This window comes from Lissotriton helveticus, chromosome 1_1 (genome assembly GCF_964261635.1).
Source record: "Lissotriton helveticus chromosome 1_1, aLisHel1.1, whole genome shotgun sequence".
NCBI lineage: Eukaryota > Metazoa > Chordata > Amphibia > Caudata > Salamandridae > Lissotriton > Lissotriton helveticus.
Genome location: NC_136057.1, coordinates 740,788,334 through 740,814,112, shown reverse-complemented (window position 1 = coordinate 740,814,112; position 25,779 = coordinate 740,788,334). Strand labels below are relative to the sequence as shown.

At 42.6% G+C, this 25,779-nt stretch overlaps 1 protein-coding gene across 5 annotated transcripts in view; it reads right to left on the bottom strand.

Annotated features, from left to right (window-relative positions):
* The window catches only part of NELL2 (neural EGFL like 2), a 1,115,698-nt gene that overhangs the window by 836,463 nt on the left and 253,456 nt on the right, over positions 1-25,779 (bottom strand). For all 5 annotated transcript variants that reach the window (XM_078674276.1, XM_078674273.1, XM_078674277.1 and 2 more), the window contains exons 4-5: positions 5,070-5,243; positions 3,992-4,088 (exon numbers count right to left, since the gene is read on the bottom strand). In XM_078674276.1, coding sequence (XP_078530402.1) covers positions 3,992-4,088; positions 5,070-5,243 — 271 coding nt within the window. The remainder of the gene's footprint in view (positions 1-3,991; positions 4,089-5,069; positions 5,244-25,779) is intronic.

Sequence of the window (25,779 nt, the reverse complement as noted above, 5' to 3'; positions counted from 1 at the left end):
AGAGAAAGCGTTATTGGCTGCAGAAGCCCGCAGGTTACATGTAGACGAGTCCCAAGGAGACTTTAGGTCAAATGCTTATGCTAAACTTTTGTATGAATACGTGGATGCCATGGAGGTTAAGGATTGCTACGTCTGCATGCAGTTGCCTGCGTCTGTAGATGAAGGAATTCGATACCATCACCTACCTCTGACATATGGCATTACATGTAGCTTATTGCTTAGTATATTTTATGAGAGAGATAGTTTTGAATACTATTTCTCTAATTATGATTCAGTGTTGCCAGAAGTCCCAAATTATAAGCAGATGAATAAATGGGATTACTGGAAGAGTGAAGACAGATTGGCCAAGTTCTTCATTCCTTGGATTACCTTAGATACTTCACATGCCCGTAGAAATAACCTGACATGCAAGGTGTCAGAAGTCGAGAAGAAGTTCATAGGGCAGGTGGATGATCGTTACAGGAGACAAAAGATTTTGAAGAAATCAGGACAAGGGAAAATAGATTGGACCGAGGAAGAGAAGTCACATAAGAGAAAGGGTAGTAGTGGTCCAATAGCTTTAGATAAAGCGCAGAGAGGAAAGTTATGTCTTCACCGAGCCAAAACGTATTATGAAAATGTATACGTGGGTGAAGTTGACTGTGAACATGCTTTTAATTTAGAGTACTACACTAAGGATTTCCTGAAGGGAATGCAAGTGATTCCAAATGTGTATTTTGTATGTGGAAGAAATGCTTACGTGAGACTACCTGACAACTGGTATGGATCATGTTACTTGGCAATTGTCTTCCCCAAAATATATCATGCACAAGACTTATTGATCATTGAGGGCCAGACATCATCGAGGGGAAGGAGAGATTTAGGCGATGCAGAAATGGTTGGAGATGTTTTTGGAGCTATGTTTCCTCTTTTGGGAATAATCCTTAATGATGTTAAAATTAGACGACTGGCAACAGTTGTCGACAGGTTGTCTGCCAGCACTGCTCAGTCCTTAATGCTGGTAGAAGGAGAGATGCAATCGATAAGGGCTATGGTTCTTCAAAATCGTCTTGCATTAGATGTCCTATTAGCAAAAGAGGGCGGAGTCTGTAAGGCTTTGAAGGTTCAGGAATGTTGCACTTACATTCCAGACCTTTCAAAACCCCTTGAGAAAGTTATTAAGAACATAACTAATATTCACAAAGAGATCGAAGACTTGAGTAGAGAAAATGTCTGGGAAAAGGTGGGCCACGGAATGAGTGCAGTTGGAGGGTGGTTTTCCACCTTAGGAAAAAGCTTTATATGGTATATTCTAAAGCCTATCATCATAATATTGATCTGTGGGATAATATTGTGGGGATTGGTGAGGGTATTCAAATGGTACAGAGCAAGAAAGGCAGAAAGGGCCCAAAGAGAGCAGCTGCAGAGATTGGCTGCCATACAAGATAATCAGTACAGGAGCCTGAGAGCTCTGGAAGCGCAGAGAATGCCAGCAATAACTGCAGTTTAAATGTTAGTGATGACCCCGAGAGGTCATCAAAGGGGGGAACTGAGAGAGCGCAAACTGATTTAAATGTATGAATACATCACACTTACCTGTAATAAGCACAAGTCATGAAGAGAAATGCCATGAGTGCTAATAGTATTTGCAAATATATCCTAAATGTATAGCTAATGTAGAGATTTAAGTAGAAGTGGAACTAATACAGAAATGTGTGACATTATATGACTTTATTAGACGTGATTATTTTGAATCCATGTCGTGAAGCTGCTAAAACATAAGATGGTATGCGGTAAAACGCAGAACGTGGTAGGCCTCAGGGCCAGAGCTGGAGGGAAAGGGAAGGTGGTTCTTTTCACGACACAGATTGTTTTAAGGTTTTTGGTCATTGCATTAAATAGGCCATGATTTATAGAATTGTTTACTTAATAATAGAATAAGAGTATTAACATGTTTTAATTAAATGAAGAAGTTGAATGCTATAATCATAATGAGAAATATTGTAGGCCTGAAATGTTTTAGCATTGATTTACACGTACATGTCTGGGCTGAGAAATGTTGCAAGCCTTTTTAGAAGTTTATGAGAGTTGGGTTCTTGGCGGCAGATATCTGTCTGCAACAGGAAAGGGGGGATCCAATTATAAATGAATGAATAGAGGTCTGTTCAGTAGACGGCCCAGACATGGAGGAGGGTTTTGGAATGTTTAAGGGGTATCAGCGGGCCGGAGAAGAATCTGAGAAGCAAGGTCAACTCTAACGTCTGAGGCCCAATACAAAGCATCATGGAAAAAGCCTGAAGTTGCACCACGTGAGGGGCGTTCCACAAGGGGCGTCTCAAAGGTTGTTGACTGTTTTGTATTAGGGACAGCACCCCTGGGTGGAGTTAGAGCAGAGACCTGAGGACCCCTAAGAGAGTGGATGGGTAGGCAGAGAGGGGTCATGACTGGAGAACTTTAGGTTTTCACCAAGAGACTTAGAGTGAGTGACTTCCCTTGGGGGTCATTCACTGCTGACACCTTTGTTAGGTTGGGATTTGGTTAAGTAGGGATACCATCTAGAACAGGGTAGGGACGCCTAACCTGTGTGTTTTTTCCTCCAACCTAAATGAAGGAGAGATATGCGTCTATGCTGATAGCTTTGCTATTTTTAGAACTTGTGTTAGTGATTTCTGTCGCTCGTCTGAGGGCTTTTCGAGAGCACATGTATGTAATTGGACCTGTGTATCTCGTGAATCTCATTCTGAGATGCCTGTATTTGCAGCTCATTATATCTTTACAATAAACTTTTGAAAACTAGAAGTTGTCCGTGATCTTTGAGAGTAGAGTCCTTTCTTGGGTGAACTAACTTGGAAATAGGTGCACTTTCTTTCCTTACAGACAGGCAATAAAGGTTCAGTCGACCAGATCGAGGTTTGGATCAATAGATATAAGGTATCGATCAAAATCTCGCCCTTTCAGGGGCGACGCAGAATCTTGGAGCAGGTGGAGCTACCCCAGTCTAACCATGTCAATAATAAGAGACAAACAGGACTCAAAATGAGGAGTGAAATACATTTTGACGTTGATCTTCACCTACCTGCACCAGAGACACCAAATACTGCATCCCTGCCTTGATGGGATGCAGTTATGACATGGAAATATATTTTTCTTCACTTTAAATCATGGGACCCACTGAATACAACCAATATTAACATTAAAAAACCCAGAGAACTCACTAAAAGTTTTTTTAGTGCTCTGAGTTTTTGATTGTAATTGAGTGATATGAAGGTGGCTCTTTCATATATATTTTACACTAGTGTGGTAACATAGTGTTTCAGGTCCATTGGGCACACGCTACTTTGAATATTGCCTATATACCCGGTGTCTTTGGATGTGCACATTATCTTTACACCACTGCTCCCTTTTCTCTGCTCTCAACCAGTATTAAAATACATAGCCTATGCTTAGTGGGTCATCATTCAAGTGACGTGCTGACCGCTGCAAGTCGCCCATTTAAGATCTTATTGACATAAGCACCATACTGACAGTTTTCAGAACAACTTTAATTTGTCTACCAATTGCCTCCATCACTCAATGTTCATCTCTTTTGAAATCTCTGTATTAATTCAGAGCAAACTATTTGCTATTTACATGGCCATCCCTCAGCAAAATTAACATTTGCCAAATTTTGTGAATAAGAGATATATTTTGGTATCTTCACAGCATTGCATGATGCTAGTTCCCACCCTATTTGCACTCTGAAACAGGACAGCTATGACAGAATGTATTGTAGAAAATACTGTTATTTTGATATATGTTTCCAATTTGAGAAACATAATTAATAAAAAATTAATTATTAATGTCATGCACAGATGTATTCATTAATATCTGGAATAAACTGTGTTATGGAGTCATTCAAATTGTGGTAATGTTATATTCGAACAGCATTTGAAATTCACACTCAAAATAATTTATTTCAAAATCATGGAGCACAGATTACATCTCAAAGAGCTGGCAACTCCACCTTACGTACCTTAAAAAAACCATGTGCATTATTCCGTTGTCCTACCCAAAATGTTGTCCCTGATGGTAAATCCATGGATGGTTTTTCCACAACTCTTTCATATATTCTAAAAGATATTTAAACATAACAAGAAATGGATACAATCAGTCTGTATTATGGCTTATTCTGCTCCTCCCTCATTTATCAGATTAGCATCTCAATTTCTCCCAAACACATATATCCACCTATTTTAACACTAGCCAGCTATAAATGCAGTTAAATGCAATGAAACATGAGCTTACATTGACCTGTAACCATAGCATTGCAGAAAATAATATCATTTGAATCAATACACTTCCACATTAAGCTTCCTAATTTATGTAGTACCAAACAAAGAATCATGGCCCTGATGTGCTACGTCTGGCTCACAAACCATTCATGATTTTTTGCACATGAACTGGTTTGGTAACTGACCCGAATTTTGAAATACCACTAAGCCGGAGTGCAAAACCATCATTCATAGGTAGCTACAAAGGGCAAGAAGCACTAAAATTGGGATCACCATGTCTATGATTGCTCTTAAATAAATCAATCTTTTTTTTGTTTTTAAAGCAGCTTTGTTTTGTTTCAATAAAATGAAATGTTTCAAAATTATTTTCTTTTCACATACTTAAAAGGGGAAGGGGTCCATTTACGAATGGTTTACTACCTCCTTTGAGGAGAACCGGTATTCCGGCCTAAAACATTAATACATACCACTGTGATTCGGTAATTGGAAGGAACGCCCTAAACACACCCCTTCCAAATGACTAATCAGTGATTGGTTGAACATCATATTACGATTTGTTAACGTGTTACTGAATCGCCATTTTGGTTTGATGCACAAGAAAAACACGTTTTCAGTAGCAAAGGGACCGATTCTCCAAAAAGAGGTGTTTGCATCATCAAAAAAGTTTGTACATCGGGATCAAAACTGCTGCCTCAGTAATATGTATGAGGCAATGGTCCTTTTGCGACTCCATGCAAATGGGCAAAAGAAAGTGAAAGCAGACATTCGCTTCCGTGAATAATCGTCCTCGAAATGGGTACTTCTAATCATCTCACTTACTTATTGCAGTCAACATGTAAAATCAAGTGTGAAGCACTAATGGCAATGGAAAGTTTGTGCCACTTGTCGTCTGCCAAGCTATAAGGAAACACTTCGGTGTGAGGACGGTGGTCTGCAGTACGGTAATGCAGCCTGATTTCATTTCGATGTCCGCTGCTTTCTAGTTCTAAATACCTACGAAACAAGAAGGGAGGCATGATATTAAAATATTGCATGGTGACATCAATATCACTTCACATTCCTGTATGATACTTGCCTTAGAACTTAACATTCATATATTTGAATTGATGTCAATAGTTTATTTAAATAGAATATATTGAGAAGAATAAAGTATATGGCAATGGACTAGTACAATTATTCATTTAAATCTGTATTCCGAATTCTAGGTTGAATTAATTTAGTACAAAGCTACATTTTATGTGATATTGACCCATAGTAGGGGCATACTTCTTTGTCAGCAAAGTACTTTAGTAGAAAAGGTGCTCAATATATATATGGAAGCACTGCATCTGTAAGGATCCACATATGTTATAAAAACAATTAATAGAAACAGAAACACGGAGAGAAATAACTATTACCTTCATTTCAGTCGTGCGAGTGGATTTTAATTCAGGCTAAAAAGGAATACAACTCTCGATGTTACCACTTGTGCATATCAGCTTGATATACCATGTCCTGAGATGCAGAACTCGTTCTAGGAGGCGATACTGCACCTGCTAAATACTGCAACAAGTGGTTTCATAATTTACCAGATGCAATATGCCTCCCTAATGGCAAATCATAATTAAACCCCAACTGTGGCGCTCTTACATTCATGAAAACTGTATGGTATGTATCTATGTGGAAATTACTACATTTGTAAATCACACAGTATTTTCTTTGTGTAAAAGCTCGATTATTCTAGATGACCCGCTGTCCAGGAGGGTCCCGCATTTTAGTCAGAGTCCTTGCATCTGCAGGACACAACACAGTCTCTAGTTATGCATATGGGGGTGGTCACATGCCTCTGGTGTGGCTAACCCAAGCAGATCACTGACATATGGTGGTAGCTCCTTCAGCCTCACCACAAAGCCGACTCTGTCAGGGCAGAGGGGTTCACAACATTTGTCTCCTCAAACACATACTTTATCAATGTGTATGATGAGATGTCAAAAGCATTGCATCTGTCTCCGAGCCAGCTGTCACATTCGGCAGCTCAGACTGGTGCCCCCCACCTCAGACTCAAGTAGGCAGTCTGTCAAATGGGTAGCCTACTTGAGAAATCCTCCAGAAGATTATTAATTAATGCAATCTTAAGGTGACTTTGCACCTGATGCCTTGTGTCCCTTAGTATGTTGCTTTCAGCATGGTCCTCGGGCTCTGGCAGCCATCAAGAGCAAAGACAAAAGCAGGGATCCTTTGAGACTGTCTGTGCCCCCTGCATCCATTCTGACGGATCAATTAGGTTTTGGGGGGGGAGAAATCAGCAACCACAGTTCATGTCCTGGCAGATCTCTACCTGGAATCTGCCTGTGGTTGCCACACTCTCGGGATCCCCGCAGTGGCTGTCCCCTTTAGCCAGATGCCATTCCAGCACAAAGGGCCTCTATTTGCTGCCACCATAGCCTTCTCATATTGCCATTTTCCCCAGGGATGCTGCCGACTTTGGGCTGCCTGCCCACCTGACATGCCTATCAGTTACACTCTAAGACCCATAGAAAACCCATTGCATGCACATGCTGTCCATTGTCCCACTGTGAGTGTGCTGCCACTAGGGTCGGAATGGGAACCACGGCAAAGTGCTCCGTCGCCCCTCCCTACTCCCCCTCCCCACTCAGGGGGTTGGAGGTGCCGCCGAGCTCTTTGCCGGGGCCGGTGTTCGTCCGATTTTGGTAAAGGGCCGATTTTGCAGCTATGCTGCAGAAGTGGCCCTGTAACAAAAACGGTCCCCAGGGGCCCAAAACTGGCCCCTAACCGCGCGGCGCACAGGGGATTGCCCGGTGCCCGCTATGGCCAGTCCGGGCCTGGCTGCCACACAAACCAATGGAGGAGAACAGGCAGCTATGGGTCGCTTTCCCAAGTGGAGCTGGTGCAAATCTAGAGGTGTGGGGCATTATTGTTGAATCAATGAGCTGGCTGCCAATGGGATTATTGTCTAATTTTAAGCCCTAGGCCAGGAACTCAAGGCATACATGTCATACATGGTTAGTTAAAATACTGTTTGAAAAAACTGAATTTCCTCTTATTTCTGTCACAAAAAGATATGCCACATGCGGAGAATAGAAAACTCCAACTAAGAATAGTGTTCCATTTTTTTGACAATGATAAGGAAACCTCAAATGGGTACATGGGCCTTTGGCAACTGACAGTAATAGGTTCAATAAGTAAATAAGTGACCATGTGAGTTCAATATATAGTGTTAATGTCTATACATGGTTAAAGGTTTGGCCTATTCCTGCCCCATGACAGGTGGACCTTCATTTGTATCAATAAAAGTCTGGAGATATTAGTTGCAAGGATATTTGCAATTTTTCAGAAGTTCTGGAGTTTTTTGTCACATAAAAAGGAGGAATTGTGTTTTGTTACCCATTCTTTTACATTTTTACTGGATTCTGGGTAGTAAAATGTGTTGGGATTCAGGATTCATGTAAGTCACATCAACATGGATTTCCCTGTGTATCTAGTTTTCAGGAATGCCTAGAGTTGGGAGGCTCCCCTGGCTGCCTGCCAAACCTGTGCCCAAATGTCATAGAGATCCCCCTGGAATCTCACCCATAAAAAGCATGGTGTCTAGTGTGTGGATCCTTGCTCAAGCCCACAAAATATACACTCATGCCTTGTAGCCTCACACTTAGACGACCTACTGTAACACAGATTTGGGTCAAACCTTTGGAATGATATGTTCCAGAACAAGGGAGATTGGAGGGAAGTAATATGTTTTTTTTAATGGGATTAAAGCATGTTAAAAAGGAATTCTGCTACAATTTCGTGATCTGCTGTAATATTACTTAGTTGATTGTGCAGACTACATTCTCCAGGAAAACTCACATATATTAAACTGAATCGATAGTCTTATAAAAAAAACAAGACATATGGTCACAATAGAGGTGATACAGCAGTGCATAATATTGCTTCATAAGGAGAGGGCAGTCCCTCCCAACACCCTAATACACACACCTATAATGACTGAGAGGGGTCTTAGCAGAGAGACCAGTTCCTCCACCCACCCTATTATGCACACCAGCCATCTTAGAGAGAGGTCTGAAAGGAGAGGCCAGTCCCTCTCCACACCCTACTATGCAAACCCATCATTATAGAGAGAGGTCTCAGCAAAGACTCCAGTCCCTCTACACACCCAACTACACACACTCGTCATTGCGAGAGTAATGACACCTCAAAAAACATTGCTGGTGACATGTCTTGATATCAGAGTTACAAAAACTGTTGAATGTTTATTTAATACTCACATATTTTACAAATATTTTTCAAACTGAACTGTTTTACAATAAAAAAAACATTCTTTTACTGAAATGTCAGAACACAACCAAATATTATAAAGTCATTCTACCTTACATACACTCCCAAAAATATTTAACTTACTTAAAAAAAAAATTGAAAATTCACTGGAAAAACCAAATTAAAGTGACGTTATAGGGCAGAGGAGTTTGCCTAATGGCTAGGGTGGTCGACCTTGAATCTGGGGAACTGCGTTGGAGTCTCGGCAGTGATGCTGAACATTCTGTGAATCTGGGCAAATCACTTAATCTCCCCATGCCTAACAAAAATGAATGTGTCCTCATGTAATGCAACTGGCGCTATGTAAAGTGTTCTGATAACCGATTTGGGTCAAGTTCACATTATATAAAACTAAAAAAACAAAAAAAAATAGTTGGGTGTAATAAATATATGTTGTTTTCAATTAAAAAAACAAAGGTTACAGTAATGTTATAGTTAGGCAAATTTCTCAGTGACAACAATAAAAATAAATAAAAACACAGAAATTCAGCAGTTATAGTTTGTAGCTCTAACTATAACTTGCGCCCCCACCATGATCTGCTTAAGACCTTATATATGACATCACTCATGACATGCTCTATGACATAATTTATGGCATCGCAGATGACATTTCAAATGTTGTCAGTCCCTGCAGCCAAGCCTCGCATGCAGCCAGACGCATGTCTCGCAGGGCCAAAGGGCGTGCGCTATGGGGGTTGGCAGCAGGGCCTGGCTGCAGCCAAGCCCCCACATGCAGACAGGCGTGCGTGGGGGGTGGCCACAGGGCCTGGCCACACCGACCAAACCCCAGCATTGACCCAACCCACGCAGCCTCCTCCTTGGTCTGAATTAGGCCCCAAGGACCCCGTCCCCTGGGGCCCAGGCACATATTGTTGGGGAGAGGGGCATGAGTCCCCCTCCCCCAATTTTGGCACCCCGGGGACCCCATCCTCTGGGGTCCAGTGTATTTGATTTTAGGGGCGGAGGTATGTGGCCCCCACCTTGGGCCATTTTTGGCCCTAGCTCTCCCATCCCCCGAGGCTCACTACTGTAATTATGGGGAAGGGGAATGCAGCCTCACTCCCCAAGCCTATTTTGACCTTGGGGACACTATCTACCAGGGCCCAGCCATACTGTTAACAGGGAGGGGGCATGCTGCAACCCTCCCTAGGCCAATTTCGTCCTCGAGTACCCGCTCCCCCGGAGCCCAGCACCTTTTTGTGAATGGAAGGGGGCACGCAACTCCCCTTCCCGGTCGATCTTGGACTCAGGAGTCCATACCCATGACCTGGCCAATTAGTAAATGGGAGGGAGCTTCCAGCCCCTTCCTGGTGCCAAATACCCCATCTCCTAGGGCCAGGCCCTGCAGTCAAACCCCCACATGCAGACAGCCATGTGCAGGGGAGGTTGACATTAGCTCATGGTCCTTTATGCAGCTATAGTCATAGAACATTCACTAGACATTTACAGAATGAGGTGGCACCTAACTAATTAACCAGTAGAAAGTACTCCAGTTGGTTAGACATTTTTGCCAAACTTTGGACTCTTCGTGGAAAAAATAAGGTTTCATTATAACCCCGATGCTCATTTCACAGAAATGAAACCTCAACAGGATGCACTTACAAATATAAACATAGCAGGTGCCCCAGTTGAAGCTTCACTTCTGTAAATCACAAATGATCCTAACCTATTAGGTTTGGCAAAAGCAAGGCAAGTGTGTTTCCTCTCATATTCCACATTGAAAAACGGTTTGAAATCCTTAATGGAGGTGAATTCATTGTGGATCTATTGTGCAATCTCATCTGTAGTAACTGTGATGAGTGGTTTCTTTCTTGTCATCTCCTGGCAAAATCAGAGTCCATGGTTCTCCATTTTAAATACCCTACTTAAGCAAAGGTTCACAATCCATAGCACCACTCATTTATCCAAATACAGACATGCACAGGCACTCATACACTCACTCACATACCCACACAGGCACTTACAGACCCACTCATAGACCCACAGGCACACTCCCACTCCGACTAAGACACTCACACCCCCATACAGCCAATCACACACCCACTCATACACACAGAAAATTACTCATACAGCCACTCACACACCCTCTCATAACTCACACACCTGCCCACGGACACACTCACACACCCAGAAAACTACTCATACAGACACTCACACACCCACCTATAAATTCATACAGCCACTCACAAACCCATCCAGCCAATCACAAACCTACTGACATAGGATACAGGTTACAGCTAGGAAACAAAATTAAAAATAACATAGAAATTCACACAAAAAAATCAAAGGTTACAGGGACACTATAGTTACGAAATAACAAAAAAACATGTAATTACACCAACTTTGTCAGGAAGGTAGCTCTTGGTCCAGAAAGAGCCCTTTTTGTTATATGGTGTACATCCGTTCAGTAGTTTGAGATATTAAAGGAAATAGAAATATAGATATCTAAGTAGGGGGATCCTACAGATTTTACACACAAAAAATCATGGAAATTCAGCTATTATAGTCCAAGTTATTTCAAGTAACTATAACTCATGCCATGCCATAAGGCATGGATAGTTTTCTCATCAACAGTTTTACTTCAAATGTTACAGTGATATGTTCAGTCATGTCATAGAAGATATTATAAGTGATGTAATATCTTGTGTGGTTACCAGTGCATGGTGAGGGCACGAGTTGTAGTTACTTTGGGGCATGTGTTATAGTTACTAGAAATAATTCTAACTATAACAGCTGAATTTGTAAGATTATGCATGTAAAATCTGAACCTAACTCTCACGTCCCTGTCACCTTTGTTTTTTTCATTGACTTTCTAGGTTTTTTTAACATTACGTAAGATGCCTATAGCAATGCACAGTGAGGGGAGTTTGGACGCTGGGCCTGACATTGGGCTGACTCCACACAAGCTTGCTGCTCCTGCCATCTATTGTCCAAGTCTGTGCCCATGCTTCCTCATTACAGCACTGTGTAGCAATTGTTCTGCAGCCCCATCCACCTCCTTCCTACTCTCTGTTGTTGGAGTCCATGCACCAGCCCACTCCCTCCTGCCCTGCACGGTCTGATGTGCTGTCACTGCCCTCCATTTAACTTGATATCCCTGCCCACTCTTTCTGCCCACTGTTGCCCAAATCTACGCCCATCAGTGCTCTCCTGCTAAACCTCTGTGCTTAGCTTGCTGCCCCTACCCTCCCTACTCCTGCTCTTCAAAGTCTTTGTGCATGCCCCAGCTTCCTCATTTTGCCCACCATGTTCTGAGGACCTGCAACTGCCCTCCTACCTACTCTGATGTTCTTTTAAGCTGCCACTGTCCCTCCCACCCACCTAGCATAGTCAGATGGCTGCCACCTGTCCCTGCTACCTCCACCCTCCCGGTATGAGTTCCATGCCCCTATCCCCTTAATCCTGTCCTCTATGGTCCATTTTGCTGCCACTCCCTTCTGCCCTCCATGTTCAGTTGTGCTGAAACTGCTGATTGCTGCTTGCCCTTCGTGGCCTATTTGTGAAGCCTTTTCCCCTGCCCTGTCTTGTCTGTGTCCAGCCTCTAAGCCTCCCTACTGTCCTCTCGGACCCTTTGTGCACGCTGCTGTCCCCACCCTCTTGCCCACCAGGGCTGCTGTGCTTCCACTAACCCTCCTGTTTGCCATGCATGACCTTCTGTGCTGCCACAGTCCCTCCCACCTGCTCTGTGTGGTCAGCTTAGTACCCCTTACTCCCTCCCACCTTCCCTCACTGTTGCCCTCCATGGTGTGTTTTGCTTCCAGTGCCCATCCCTCTTGCGCTCAAAAGGTCAGCTTGCCACTCCTGTCCTGTCTCCTTGCCCCCTGCTCTCTGTTTTCCATGTGCAGGGCCTTATCCACTCCCTCCTGCCCTTCATGGTCCATTATGCTGCAACTCTCCCTCCTGTTTTTGTCCCGTATGGTCAGCTTGCTGCCCTTGCCTCTTTCTCCTCTGCTTTCTGTTGTCCATTTGAATGTCCCTGTCCCCTCTCTATTGCTTTCTATGTTGCGTTGTGCTACACTGCCGTCCTGCTTGTCTTATGTGGTGTATTTTCCTGCTGCAACCCCTGATGCCTACCCCGTAAGGTCAGTTTGGTGCCCCTGCCCATCTCCTTCCTGCTCTCTGTTATCCAAGTCCATCCTAATAGCGAGGGCGTTGGCATGTTGCAGTGCGGAAGGTGCCCCTCAGTGAGCTTATTTAAGTATCTTCAGGATGTAATGATTTCAATATAATAGTAGGCAAATTTAGGAAGCATTTTGCCTTAAACAATATATTGAAAAACTGGCACACCAAGAAAATTCCCGTTGGCCCACCGTCCACTTGCAACTTTCAGATTGGAAGCATCCCCCTGGTGGTTCATGAGTCACTCGATTTAGGACAGGCTCCTGACCTATGGATACATCACACCATCGGGACAACTCCAAAGGTCATCACCAAACCCCTTATAAATCAATCATGCTGGCTGTCTTATGACTGTCCCAGATACTAATGACAAAGCGAGCAACCCATAGATCCCCAACCACTCAACTGTAAAAATTAAACTAGAGTGGTCCTGATAAATGTGGATAAAAGTTGAAATTCCCACCGAAACGTATGCCGACCCGAGGTATTGGTACTCCAGTTGGCAACACAACTACGGATGGTCATGAAATATCATCTTTGTGATTGCATCAGTGTATGCTGGGTAGTGAGTTCATGTATGTTAGTTATGTGTGGTATTGAGCATCAGTGTTAGTATATGAATGTGGTTTAATTATGGGGAAATGACAATGGTTTCTATGTACCTACAAATCGCAACGAAAGCAAAAAAAGCAGAGAAAATATTCATTGGATCTGTATAATTGAACATTTTTCTGCACTTTAAAAATGTTTGGTGATCTAATGTTTTCAATATTTGTATAGTGAAATGATATATATTTGATACAATATTTTTAATTGTAAAAAATAAAAAACAAACTAATAAAAAGTACAAAATGATCTAGAATTTAAACTAAAAATTGAACCTGTGTGTATGGCAGTGGGTGGCCTTTCGAGCTTATCTAAGCCTATGGAAAAGAACTTTACGTCAGGTGGGAGTTTCTTTGCAATATAGTATAATCTGAGACCATGTCGCTACCCCATTCCTCCTGCCCTCTGTGATCCAATGTACTATATGTACCAACATTTTTAACTTAGTAAGAGGGAGATTTTGAAAAAATAAACATGGGGAATTGATTTTCTCCATTGACTTACATTGAAAAAGAGGAGATTTTAGGCAGAAGACACATAACATAAAGCCCTTTCGGGCCTAAAATGATCAGAAGTCTCTGTCTGTCTGCCTGAATCAGGTCTTTTGGCATGTATGGTTGTACTGCCACTGCCTCTTCTTGCTGCCCTTAATGATCTTTTTATTGCCACAGCCTCTCTTGTCTACCCTGCATTGTGTTGCACCGTCCCCCTTTTTCTCTGCCCTCCATGGTCTGATGTACTGCCACTGCCCCTCCTGCCTGCCCAGCACGGTCAACTTGTTGCCTCTGCACCCTCATCCCTACCCTCAATTATCCGAGCCCATGTCACTGACCTCTGCCTCCCTACAATATTCTAATGAACAGCTAGATAACTAACATTCTATATTTATCACAACAGTGTGGCCCACCTGATGTCATCTTGATGTAATCAAAACTGTATTACCTAAAGTATTTCCTTTAGAAACTATAAAAATGAAAGGGTCTTATTCCCATCGAAATTATGGTTAGTGCTCTAAAAAACTAAAATGAGGATATATTTTCTAAGTTCTCAAATAGCGACAAAGTACCTTTAAATTATTTGCTATGTTTATGTTTTTTATCCAGTTGATCACTTGGTTAAATGTTACACAGAGGATGTTGTGTTATGGCCAGAGCTGGATACTTTGCAACTGGGAACCAGGTTCATGTTTCAACATTAACTCAACATCCTGTGATTCTGGGTAAACCACTTAATCTCCCATGCCTAAAACCAAATGAATATGTTCTTATGTAATGTAACTGATGCTCATGTAAAGCACTCCAATACCTTTGGGTCAAGTCTGCACTATATAAAACTGCAATAAACCTTCAAAATTAAGTGTTTTGCACACTTCTGTCATTGAGTATACTTGTGCTACATTTGGGTGATATTTGGGCTATATTTTGGCTCTTTTTTCTATGGTGCCATCATTTACTGCAGTATCCTCAGTAGCAAATGCTTTCAGTTTTCCACTCAATTACATCAAGATGGCATTTAGATGTGCTACACTTTTCGCATAAAATCATAATGTTAGCATTCTCGTTCCTCATTAGAACACTATAGTAAAACTGTTTATTACCTGGGAGTTAACTAGAAGTCTGCTGCTGGTGTTGAAAGTACATGTTTCAGTCTGTTTGTCAGAATGTTTTAATGAAATAGAAGAGAAAGATATATGAGAACTCATTTAAAACGTGTCCTAATTTTTCTTTTTACAGAACTAACCATCAATTCAATGACAAAATGAACCCCCTCATTTTGTTAATTTCCAAATTACATGTTTTACGTTTTAGCAGTTTGATTTAATCAAGATGGCTTCAGGTGGGCCAAACTTTTGTTATACAACTGTTATACAGAATAACAAAAAGTGTGCTTTCTGGACCAAGAGCTACCTTTCTTCCAAATTTGGTGCAAATTTGTCCCACAGTTTAGGCTGTTGTCATATCTAAAATCTCTATGGGAATTAACATGGAAAACACATTTCTTTTGAACCCCCTCACCCTTTTACTTGGCCTCGCTTGACAAATCACCCTGAAACTTTCCATGCACAACTAGAATCAATGGCATACGTGTTTGGGAACATTTCATTTGGATTTGTCACATGGCACCAAAGATATAGCCAAGTCAAAAAGGCTTTTCTTATGGAAACACAGTCCTAACTATATCTACTATCTACTACTATATATTTGTTACATTGTGAAGGATTGAAAGTTTGGAAGGCGTCTGGTCAAGGGGCTGCAGAGAACAAAGGGGGTGGTCCCCATACACACTTGCACTCAAATGCATTTTGCATAGACTCTTGTATTTCACGTAGTGGCAAAATGCCTGGATGGATTGTAATGAATTTTCACAGCAATGTACATTAGACTATGTAGATGATTCTTGTTTGCTATTGTAAGTGATGTTATGAAATGGTTATGAAGTTATAACGGGGCAACAGCTGTGCAGCACCATACTACTAAAAGTAGCAAGGACACACACAAAAAACTAGATTGCATACGGAAAGTTTCAGATTTTCTACATGAACAATTGAAAGACTCATTTATAGTCACATGCTAATGGAAATCTATAAACAAATACATAACAAATAGAATACATCTTAATCGACATAAGTTTTATTTACATGTTCCCTGGCCCTCAAAATAAAACTGTGCGGAACATACAAACAAAAACCATCTTCCTTACGTACCTCTGTGCAACAAAACTCTACTACACTCTATGCCACTCTATTAGACCTTACTCCACTCTAGCCCCATATACTCCACAGTCCAAATGTGTACTTGACTCTAGTCTATACCCGTATGCTCTTATATACAACACTCTACTCTGCAACAGTTTACAACACTGTACAACACAGATTTCACTCTACTGTATGAGATGCAACTCCAGTTTATAACAGTTTCCTTGACTCTTTGCTGCACCACTACAATGTACACCCCAGCCTGCGCTAATCTATTGTACCCTACTCCATTCTATGCCACTTCAGTGTACACCACTCCACTCAACGCTATTCCACTGTGTGTCACTCCACGGTACAGTATTCCACTGTACTCTATTTTACTATATGCCACTCCACTTTTCGCTAATCTACTCTACACCACTATAATGTACGTCACTCCACTTTATGCTGCTTCACTGTATGATACACTGCTCCACTCTATATAACTCCAATGTATAAAAGTCTACCACACTTTATGGCTCTCTACAACATTCTACGCCACCGTATGCCCGTACACTCCACTGTCCAACTCTATACTCCACTCTATGCCCCTAAACTCCAATGTACAACACTCCATTCCACTGTTCGAAACTTTTCTATATGACACAGCACTCCAATCTACTGTATGGGACCACACTCCAATTTATAACAGTCTACTACCTACGCTACACCACTACAATCCACGCCCCTCTACCCAACAAAACTATGAGACTTTACCTTATTTTATGCTACTATACAACAATCCACTCTTCAAACTCCACACTATTCTACTCTAGCCAACTACACTCTACAACACTGTATGCCACTCTCTGAAACTTACCTCCTGTCTTTATCCCTCTACATGTCACCTTATAATGCTGTTCTATACTGTATGCCATTGTACAACACTCTGCTCCACACTGTGCTGCTCTACGATACTGTAGTCCAACTCTTTGTATTCCACTGCCCCCACTTTACTATAATCTACCCTCTCACACAGTACTCCACTCTTCTTCACTTCTCCACTGTATGTCACTCCACGTTACACCCTTTATTCCATTGTACTCTATAACACTGTATGCCCATCCACTCTACCTCACTAGTCAGTACAGTACTATACACCACTCCACTCTACAAAACTCAACTAGACTAAATGCCACTATACTCTTCTGTAGTCTACATCACTTGCCAGTCTTATAGAACACACCACTACACTCTACTTTTTAGGATCTTGGCAATTGTCTTGTGCTGTCGTAAAGAAAAAAACGTTTTAATGATTGATTACTTCCTTATTGATCCAGAAGTAATTTTGTATACACTGGAGGTGCAAGTTATGAAAAGGGATTGACCCGGGACTGTTTTGCTGCTGTTATAACTTCAGTGTTTATTGGAGTCTAATTGAGGACGGTTGCATTGTATCAGAAGGAAATTGTTCTTTGATCTCCTGAACAATTATTAAGCCTTGAGAAAGCCCTGGTCTTATTGACCAATTAGGGAAAAACATATGTCGGCTGTTGCCCCAAGAGTATAAAAAACATTACTTCTGGAACAATAAGAATGTAATCAATAATAAAAAAGTGTTTTCCCTACGACAACACAAGACAATTGCCCTTCTTCTAAAAATATCAAAAACCTAAAAAGAAAACCATCTGTATGTTTGAAATTATCGGTATTATCTAAGGAGGAGCATATGCACAAACCCTCACTGCATAGTTACAAATTCAAGGCTGGGAAGGTTCAGTGCTTCAAGCCAAGCTCCTCCATCGACTATTCACCTCTGCAGGCATTTTTATCCAGGATCCCTGGACCTTTTCTGCAACTTTGAATACTACACTCTACTGTACAACAGTTGGTTCTTTAAGAGGTAAGTTTCACTGTAGTAAAGGTCAACAAAAGCATCTACCAGATGCAATCCATGCAGTGCATAGCTTTATTTAAAACTCTTACTCTCCATATTAGAGTCCCTCCATTGTTTAGATTCCTCCTAAACACATCTCAGTTAGTGGTACTACCATTGTACAGCTAAAACAAGCCCTCAGACAGCATACCTCTAGGAAGCGTATTTACTGCTGTTTTCTGAGGAAACCTAGTACCCCAAGACACAAAGTCTCCTCACAGTCACTAATCATGCCAGCTGCCCAGCTTCCTTGGACGTCCTCTCCGGGCAATAGAAGAGCCTACTGTCCCTCCAACACCTGCTGAATATTCGATTTGCTCCTTTGGAGTCAGGATGAGGAGATATAGTGGTTTGTGTTGGAATATATCTAATTTGTCTATTATGTTATTGACTACCTAGCTCCGAGCATGGCCCTTTTACACCCTACTACAAACAAAGAGTTCTGGAGTCAGACTGCTCTGGAGCCCTACACCTGTGCCAGCTGCTCATGTTCCAGTTGGAGGGGAGTCAGACATCTGGCATGTTCATGTTGAAGATCTAGCACCCACACAGAGATTTATGGGCCATCTAGACCTTGATATAGACCATGTGCCACCACATCTCACACAGTTCTTCCACCAGAAGGTGCTCATCAACTATGCCCCCACTCCATGAAACATAATGTGCTGTTCGGACAGATGGCTCACAAATATAGCTGTTTCACCCACCATTCACCCACCATTCACCCACCTTCAGCACCAGAGCAAAGTCCCTTTTGCTTTCAGTTATAGTTACCACCAACATGAACCTTGTCCTCAGTCCATACCACACATAATAACATCCTAATTCATCATTTTAACTCCATACTCCTGGTTACTTTCAATGAAAGATTGTTAATCCAAAAACAAAAAAATCTACACATAACAAAATGCTAATAATTCTTGGTTTTCAGGTGACCTAAACTAGAAGTTCAGGAAGCTGAAAGGAAATTGATAAGAACAAAAACAAACAATCATATTTTCATTAGATTTAACTGACACAGAATATATTGGAAGACAGGCTCAGGAACTATGGACCAATACCCAAGACAGTTTATCTGTGTTGGTAAGGAGATGTACCATTCTATATTTCTCCCATATAAACTGAACATTAAAGCTGAGGAAATTGTCTTTGTTTCTGAAAGAATATGTAATTTCACCAATATTTTTAAAGACACATTCTGCATTGTCTTACAACTTCAGCAATCAATGGTCATAACATTCAAAATACCACCATCACAAGTACTTTGTGACATTGCCTTTTTCTCTCAGAGAAAATGTATGTTTTGTTCTATTCCTATGCCTGCTTCACCATTTAAATCCATTTTGCAAAGTAGGGAGAAGTCTAGCTTCTTCACACAAATTAACCGTGATGTCCCTTCCGGACCATATCTAACACCCGCTATTCAGTTTTCTCATATGATCCTGTTCCGGCATGGATTCTAAAGCAACTCCTTTTAGCTACAAGTGACAACTTCTAACTGTCTTTAACAGCTCCTTACACCACAGAATTCTTCCAGACATCTGCAAAACAGCCGTAGTGAGGCGTCTGTTCAAGAAGCCCACCCTAGGATTCAATTACATGAACCACCCTAGAACCATCTCAGTGCTCCCATATATGGACGAATGTCTGGAAAAGGTGGCTGTGCATCAGCTTCAGGAGATTGCAGAATCCAATGGCCTAATGGAGGGGCAGCATGCAGGCTTCTCTCCCAATATTAGCACCAAGCTCGCGGTCCTGTTATTCCTCAATGATCTTCACCAGCTTACTGAAAAAGGAAAAACAGGCATTTAGCCCTCTTAGACTGGACTCAATACCATTAAGCACAACATCCTGCTTACGATCTGGAAGAAGCAGGTATCCCTGGTACAGTCAGGAAGTGGAGAACCTCTTTCATTACAGGGAGATCACAAGTGATCACTTCCTTACTCTTCATAGATATTTAACATGAACTATAGAGTCCCGCAAGGGTCTCTCCTCTTTCCTTTCACCCTTTCAGCTTAACATGTCCATACAGACTCTTGCCAAATTTCTCCACCAATCAGGAGTACACTTTGACATGTATGCAGACAACACCTAGCTTATTGTAATTGTAATTGTAATCTGCATTTATAGAGCGCACTGTGACCCTACGGGTGTCCTGGCGCTTGAACACGTGAGACCAGCTAAACTGAGTATATTGAAGGGCACAGGATCAGTAGAACTAAAGAAACGCGGCCACAACTTATGCCTCAGGAAAGAGCCAAGTCTTTAACTTCTATCTAAATGGCTGCAGGTTTTCCATCTGCCTAAGTTCAGCTGGGAGTTTGATCCAAGCCGAAGCTGCTGCAATGCTGAAGGCCCTTCATCCTGATTTGACTCTGTAATGGCTTGGGTCCAAGGCCATGCAGAGCCTTAAAAACTATGCATAGCGACTTAAACAGTACCCTCTGCATAACTGCGAGCCAATGGAGCTCAGAGAGGGCCTGAGATGCTGATAATTGACGTGGTCTCACTAGAGCTAGCTTTGCTGCCATCAACTGGATTCTCTGGAGTCTCCCAATCAAATATTTAGAAGACTCCAGCAACAATGTGTTGCATTACTCCAGTCGACTCAGAATGATACTCCTTACTGCCAATGATATGGTCTTTGTGGGAAGCAGTAGGAGGATCCTTCGGAGCACTCTAATCAGAGCGAAACAGCTTCTAGCTGTTTTATTTACTTGGGACTCTAGACTCAAACTACAATCAAAGCTGACTCCTAAATTGCGTACTGCCCTGGAGAGAATCAGTGGAGCTGTCACCGGAAGTAGCCAAAACCCAGTAGGTAGTGGGAGGGGAACCTTCCCAGCTGAACAACACAGGATATCGTTTTTTCCCCCATTAAATTGTAAATACTTATTTCATAACCATAATGAGGTATCTCGCAGACAGTCATAACATTTTTCCAGCGAGTGTGAATGGTTGCCTTCTAGTGTCAAAATCAATTGAGTGTAATCGGCATAATTCACAAGACTGAGGCCTCATATAGATATTGAATAGGATTAAACTGATGGCAGACCCCTGCGGCACACCATGCTGGACATTCATGAAGTGTGATTGGTACGGGGGAAGAGCAACCGCCTGCTGTATATCAGAAAGGCAGGATTGAAACCACTCCAGTGCCAGCCCTCCTACTCCTGCGATCCTGGCCAGTAGTACCTCGTGATTGACCGTATCAAATGCGGTGGTCAGGTCCTGCAAAATCAGAATTGTTGATTGTCCCCTGTCCACCAGCATTCGAAGATCGTCCAATATGGTCACTAAAGCAGTCTCTGTCCCGTGTCCTGGGTGGAAGCCAAATTGCACATCCTCCAGTTTTTCTTTGGCTTTAAGAAACTGGGAGAGTGCTCTACTGACCAGTCGCTCTGTGATCTTCACTGAGTAGGGCAGCAGGGAGCTGGGCCTATAGTTCTTTGGAGATGCTCTTTCAAAAGAGGTGTGATTATTGCTTTTTTCCAGTATGTTGGCACTATTCCACTCTACAGAGATTGCTTACAAGTCAGCCTGAGCACTGGGAAAAGCTCTGTTCCTAAGGTTTCCATATTTTGTGAGGTAGTGGATCCAACGGGGAGCCTGAGGAGACACTAAGGGCTATTTTGGTAAAGTCTTCCTCTGATGATATGTCAAAATGATCAAGGCTGCCAGAAGTATCTGCCATTTCCTGCTCTTGTTTCTGGGTGGCAAGATACCCCTGATCCTCCTTAGTGGGCATCATTTTCACTTAGAGCCCCTTAATGATGTTGCTGATTTTATCATCTTAAGAGGTGGCCAAACCATCACAGAGAATTTGTGTGGGGGGAATCTCCTTTTTGTGCAGACAAGGTTAGTGATATCATTCACTATTTTAAAAATATTCTTAGCACTATTAGGAGATTTCAGAATGGAGTCAGTGAAGTACCCAGCTTTTGCCATAGTATTTTCTTTTTTTGAACTAGTTATTGTTTCTCTCCAAGCATTTTTATCCTCATTTCTGTATGCTTGTCTCCATTTCCACTCTGCCTGTTTACATTTCTTTTTCAAAAGTCTCAAATTATTAGACCAGGGAGCAGAAGGTCTGCCCCTTTTTTTGATGTCTTCTAAGGGTGCTAACTGGTCAAGCCTCGTACTTATTTGATTACAAACGTTCATGTAATTTTTTTCTACCTGTTTGCCTGCATCAAAGGTCCTGTTCACAAAAAGCTCTGGCGATGGCGTTGCCTTTCCTGCTAGTCCTCTTTAATCCCTGCCTTTGTGATTCTTTTTTCCTTAGGGTTAACTATTTTTAATTTAGCATGAGCGGATTTTGCGTATTGGCAATCCGCGGATCTGCGGATTTGCGTATTTGCGGATTGCGACAACACGCAATATCCGCGGATCCTAGCGTATTTTTTTTTTGCGTGTTCGCACGGGTTTCCGCAAGTTCGCGAGGGTTTTATTGTACAAAACGCTCGCGAACGTGCAGAAACCCGTGCGAACACAATGTGCCTACTCATGGCCAAACGGACGGGGCTTCCATGCGAGTGCACATGCCTCTTGTGTGTATAAAAGGTCAGAGGCCGATCAGAGCAGCAGATGAAGATACAGAGACTCCTGGTCACAGGAACAGCACAGGGATTGTGCTGCACATGCCTCTTGTGTGTATAAAAGGTCAGAGGCCGATCAGAGCAGCAGATGAAGATACAGAGACTCCAGGTCACAGGAACAGCACAGGGATTGTGCTCGTGAAAGTCAAGGATGCAAAGGCCTCTATCCAGCATCACAGCTGACTTTCGATAAAGAAGGCACATTGCCCAGCCTCGACGACGCTCTCGATTGTTTCTGGGCTGATGAATGAGTCACTGCATTTGAGCTTCAACTAGTTCCAGCGACCATGTGTGTGTTTACAATGGCGCCAGCAAGCTGCCAGCGCCGTTGTAAAATAGTTACAAAGTTAGCTTGCAAAGGAAGCACTTAGATAAAATAAAGCAGCACCTGCTTCGTTTTATCTAGTGGTTCCTGTGCAAGCTAACTTTGTAACTATTTTACAACGGCGCTGGCAGCTTGCTGGCGCCATTACATGAGTGGGTGGGGGTTCAACTTTTGAACCCGTTACATCCGCGGATTTTTTCTGATTTTGTGGAAAATACGTAAAATACACGGATTGCGTATTCACCAAAAATCCGAAAAATCCGCGGACGTAACGGATTTGCCGCCCATGCTTATTTTTAATCTCGGGCTAACAATCCCAAACTGGACTAAATAGTGGTCGGACCAGCCCACTGGCAAGACTGTCCCCATCTCTATCAGGTCTTTATTTTAAAAAATTAGGTCCAATATGTGCCCACCCCTATGCATGGGCTCTAAGACCCACTGTGTCAGATTCACGTCTTCACATGTCTGGAGAACATTTTATATCCAGAGTCTAAGCTCCCATTAGGCCACATATTCAAATCCCCTCGAATGAGTAATCTTGTATGAGTTAATGCCATACTGCTGAGGATGTCTGCCAGCGCACCCTGTTGTTGAGAGCTGGCTACTCCATGTGGTCTAAAACAGACTATGCCAGTCAGTACATGTCATTTGGGGTCCTGTAACGCAAATCCAAGCAGTTCAGAGCCGCTCACCTCGTCAATGTCTACAGAGATAAAATCCGATTTTTCTTTCAAAATAATTCCAACCCCTCCTCCTTTCCCAATTTGCCGGAGTTTATGTAGAGCCCTGTAGCCCGTGGGCAACTTAACTCCAGCTCCAGGTCTGACCCAGGGTGTGTCCATGTCTCGGTCATAAAAAGGATATCCATATTATGGGTATCTAATATCAGTTGGACCTCCACGCCATGTTTATGTAGGGATCTGACATTAAGGAGGCCGCACACGAGCTTATCCTCTTTCACTAGCTTTACTTGCGACTTGGGAGAAGGAACCTCCTCCATCCCCACTCCTGACTCACCAATATCTCGCAGCTCCACACTCTTATAGTGATAGCCCCTTTGTCCTCCGTTTAAAATGCCAAGATGGGCAGCATGGCTTGGCAGTTCGGGCTGAACTGTTCCCATGAGGCACAGGGTCAAGGCTGATTTGCATATGGCCATGTCTGAACTGGGGTGGTGTGGAGTGCAAAAAAACGTTGGATTTAGGACCAGATCTCTGTACTGGGGTGAATGTATGACATTGTTCTGCATTCTGTCCATCAACTGTTGTTTTTGCATTTGTCACCCCGCGTGGGATGGGTATGCTCAGACGTGAGTCCCGTGCTCTCCACACCACTGGAGTCAAGCTATCCTGGCTGATGACGGCTGATAGCCAGAAAAAGGTCCTAGGATTCGTGATTGCGGTCCAGGGAAGACATGGCTTGGCAGTTCGGGCTGGACTGTTCCTATGAGGCACAGGGTCAAGCCTGATTTGCATATGGTCATGTCTGAACTGGGGTGGTGTGGAGTGCAAAAAAACGATGGCTTTAGTCCCAGATCTCTGTACTGGGGTGAATGTATGACATTGTTCTGCATTCTGTCCATCAACTGTTGTTTTTGCAAGATGGGCAGCATGGCTGGTGCTGTGCACAGTCCGTGCGCGGACGGGCGCACACGGGCTTGCCTTTGGCCTTCTGTCGGCGCGGTCGCGCCAGCATGTGTTTTAATGCCCCCGATAGAAAAAAGACTAGAGCGCTGACTCAAAACACAGCGGGCTCGCTCTAACAGTCGAACACCACAGGGTCAAGAACGCTATTAAGGATATGTAACAATACTTTTAAAATGATGCAATATCAAATGATGTATTAAAAACAGTTCTAAAACAACAAAGTACAATATGCGGATTTAGCAGCAACCACCTTCAGCTCCCCACATTCGTGGTGGCAGATACCACGTGTTACACGCTGCGTGGTCAAGCCAGCGTGTGTTTTAATGCCCCCGATAGAAAAAAGACTAGAGCGCTGACCCAAAACACAGCGGGCTCGCTTAACAGGTGAACACCACAGGGTCAAGAGCACTGTTAAGAATATGTAACAATAGTTTTAAAATGTTGCAATATCAAAAGACGTCTTAAAAACAGTTCTATAACAACAAAGTGCAATATGCGGATTTAGCAACAACCACCCTCAGCCCCCCACACCCGCGGTCGGCAGCTACAATGTGTTATCTTTAACTAATCAAAAGAGTAAACTTTTAACAGAGACCATCTACATCCTCAGGGAGGGATGGCTAACAATTTCCCAAAAACGAACCTAACCAAAACTAAGATCTTCATTACCTCCACTTCATAAGTAGCCGAATGGGACAAAGGCTTAAGGCAGCTGTAGTGGGCAGCCCTCAGATTCTCTGACAGTGGTACAGAACTTCAGAGTTCTTTTGGAAAGCACCTTGTCCCTGGAACTCCAATACATAATGTTGGCCATATTGATTTCACCTACCTTCACTATCTAAAACATAGTCTCCTCTTTACTGATCCCTCTTAGCATATGCCATTAGTGAACATTAAACTTTCAATCTTGTCTTAACTATACTAATTCAATCTACTTTGAACCTCAAAAACAATACAAAGTCTTGCTTTAATTCTAACTTGGCAGAATGCTACAGCTCAAGTGCTTATAAAAACTGCCAGAAGATTGCATATCTCTCCAGAACTGTGATCTCTACACTGACCCGGGCAATAAGCCATACATCCCTACACCTCTGTTGACCCTTTTTTCAGGCTAATAATGTTTTCTACTAGCCATCACACTCCCTCTGATCAGCAAATCAATTCTTGCTCCAGTGAACAGTCATTTCACAGAAACCATGTTTTTTCTACAGCAGCTGCTAAACTGTGGAAGTATCTCCCTTTCAGTTTAAAGGGTGAAACAAATATACTCTTTTAGTAGATGCCAGCTGAAACCCTTTAATTAAT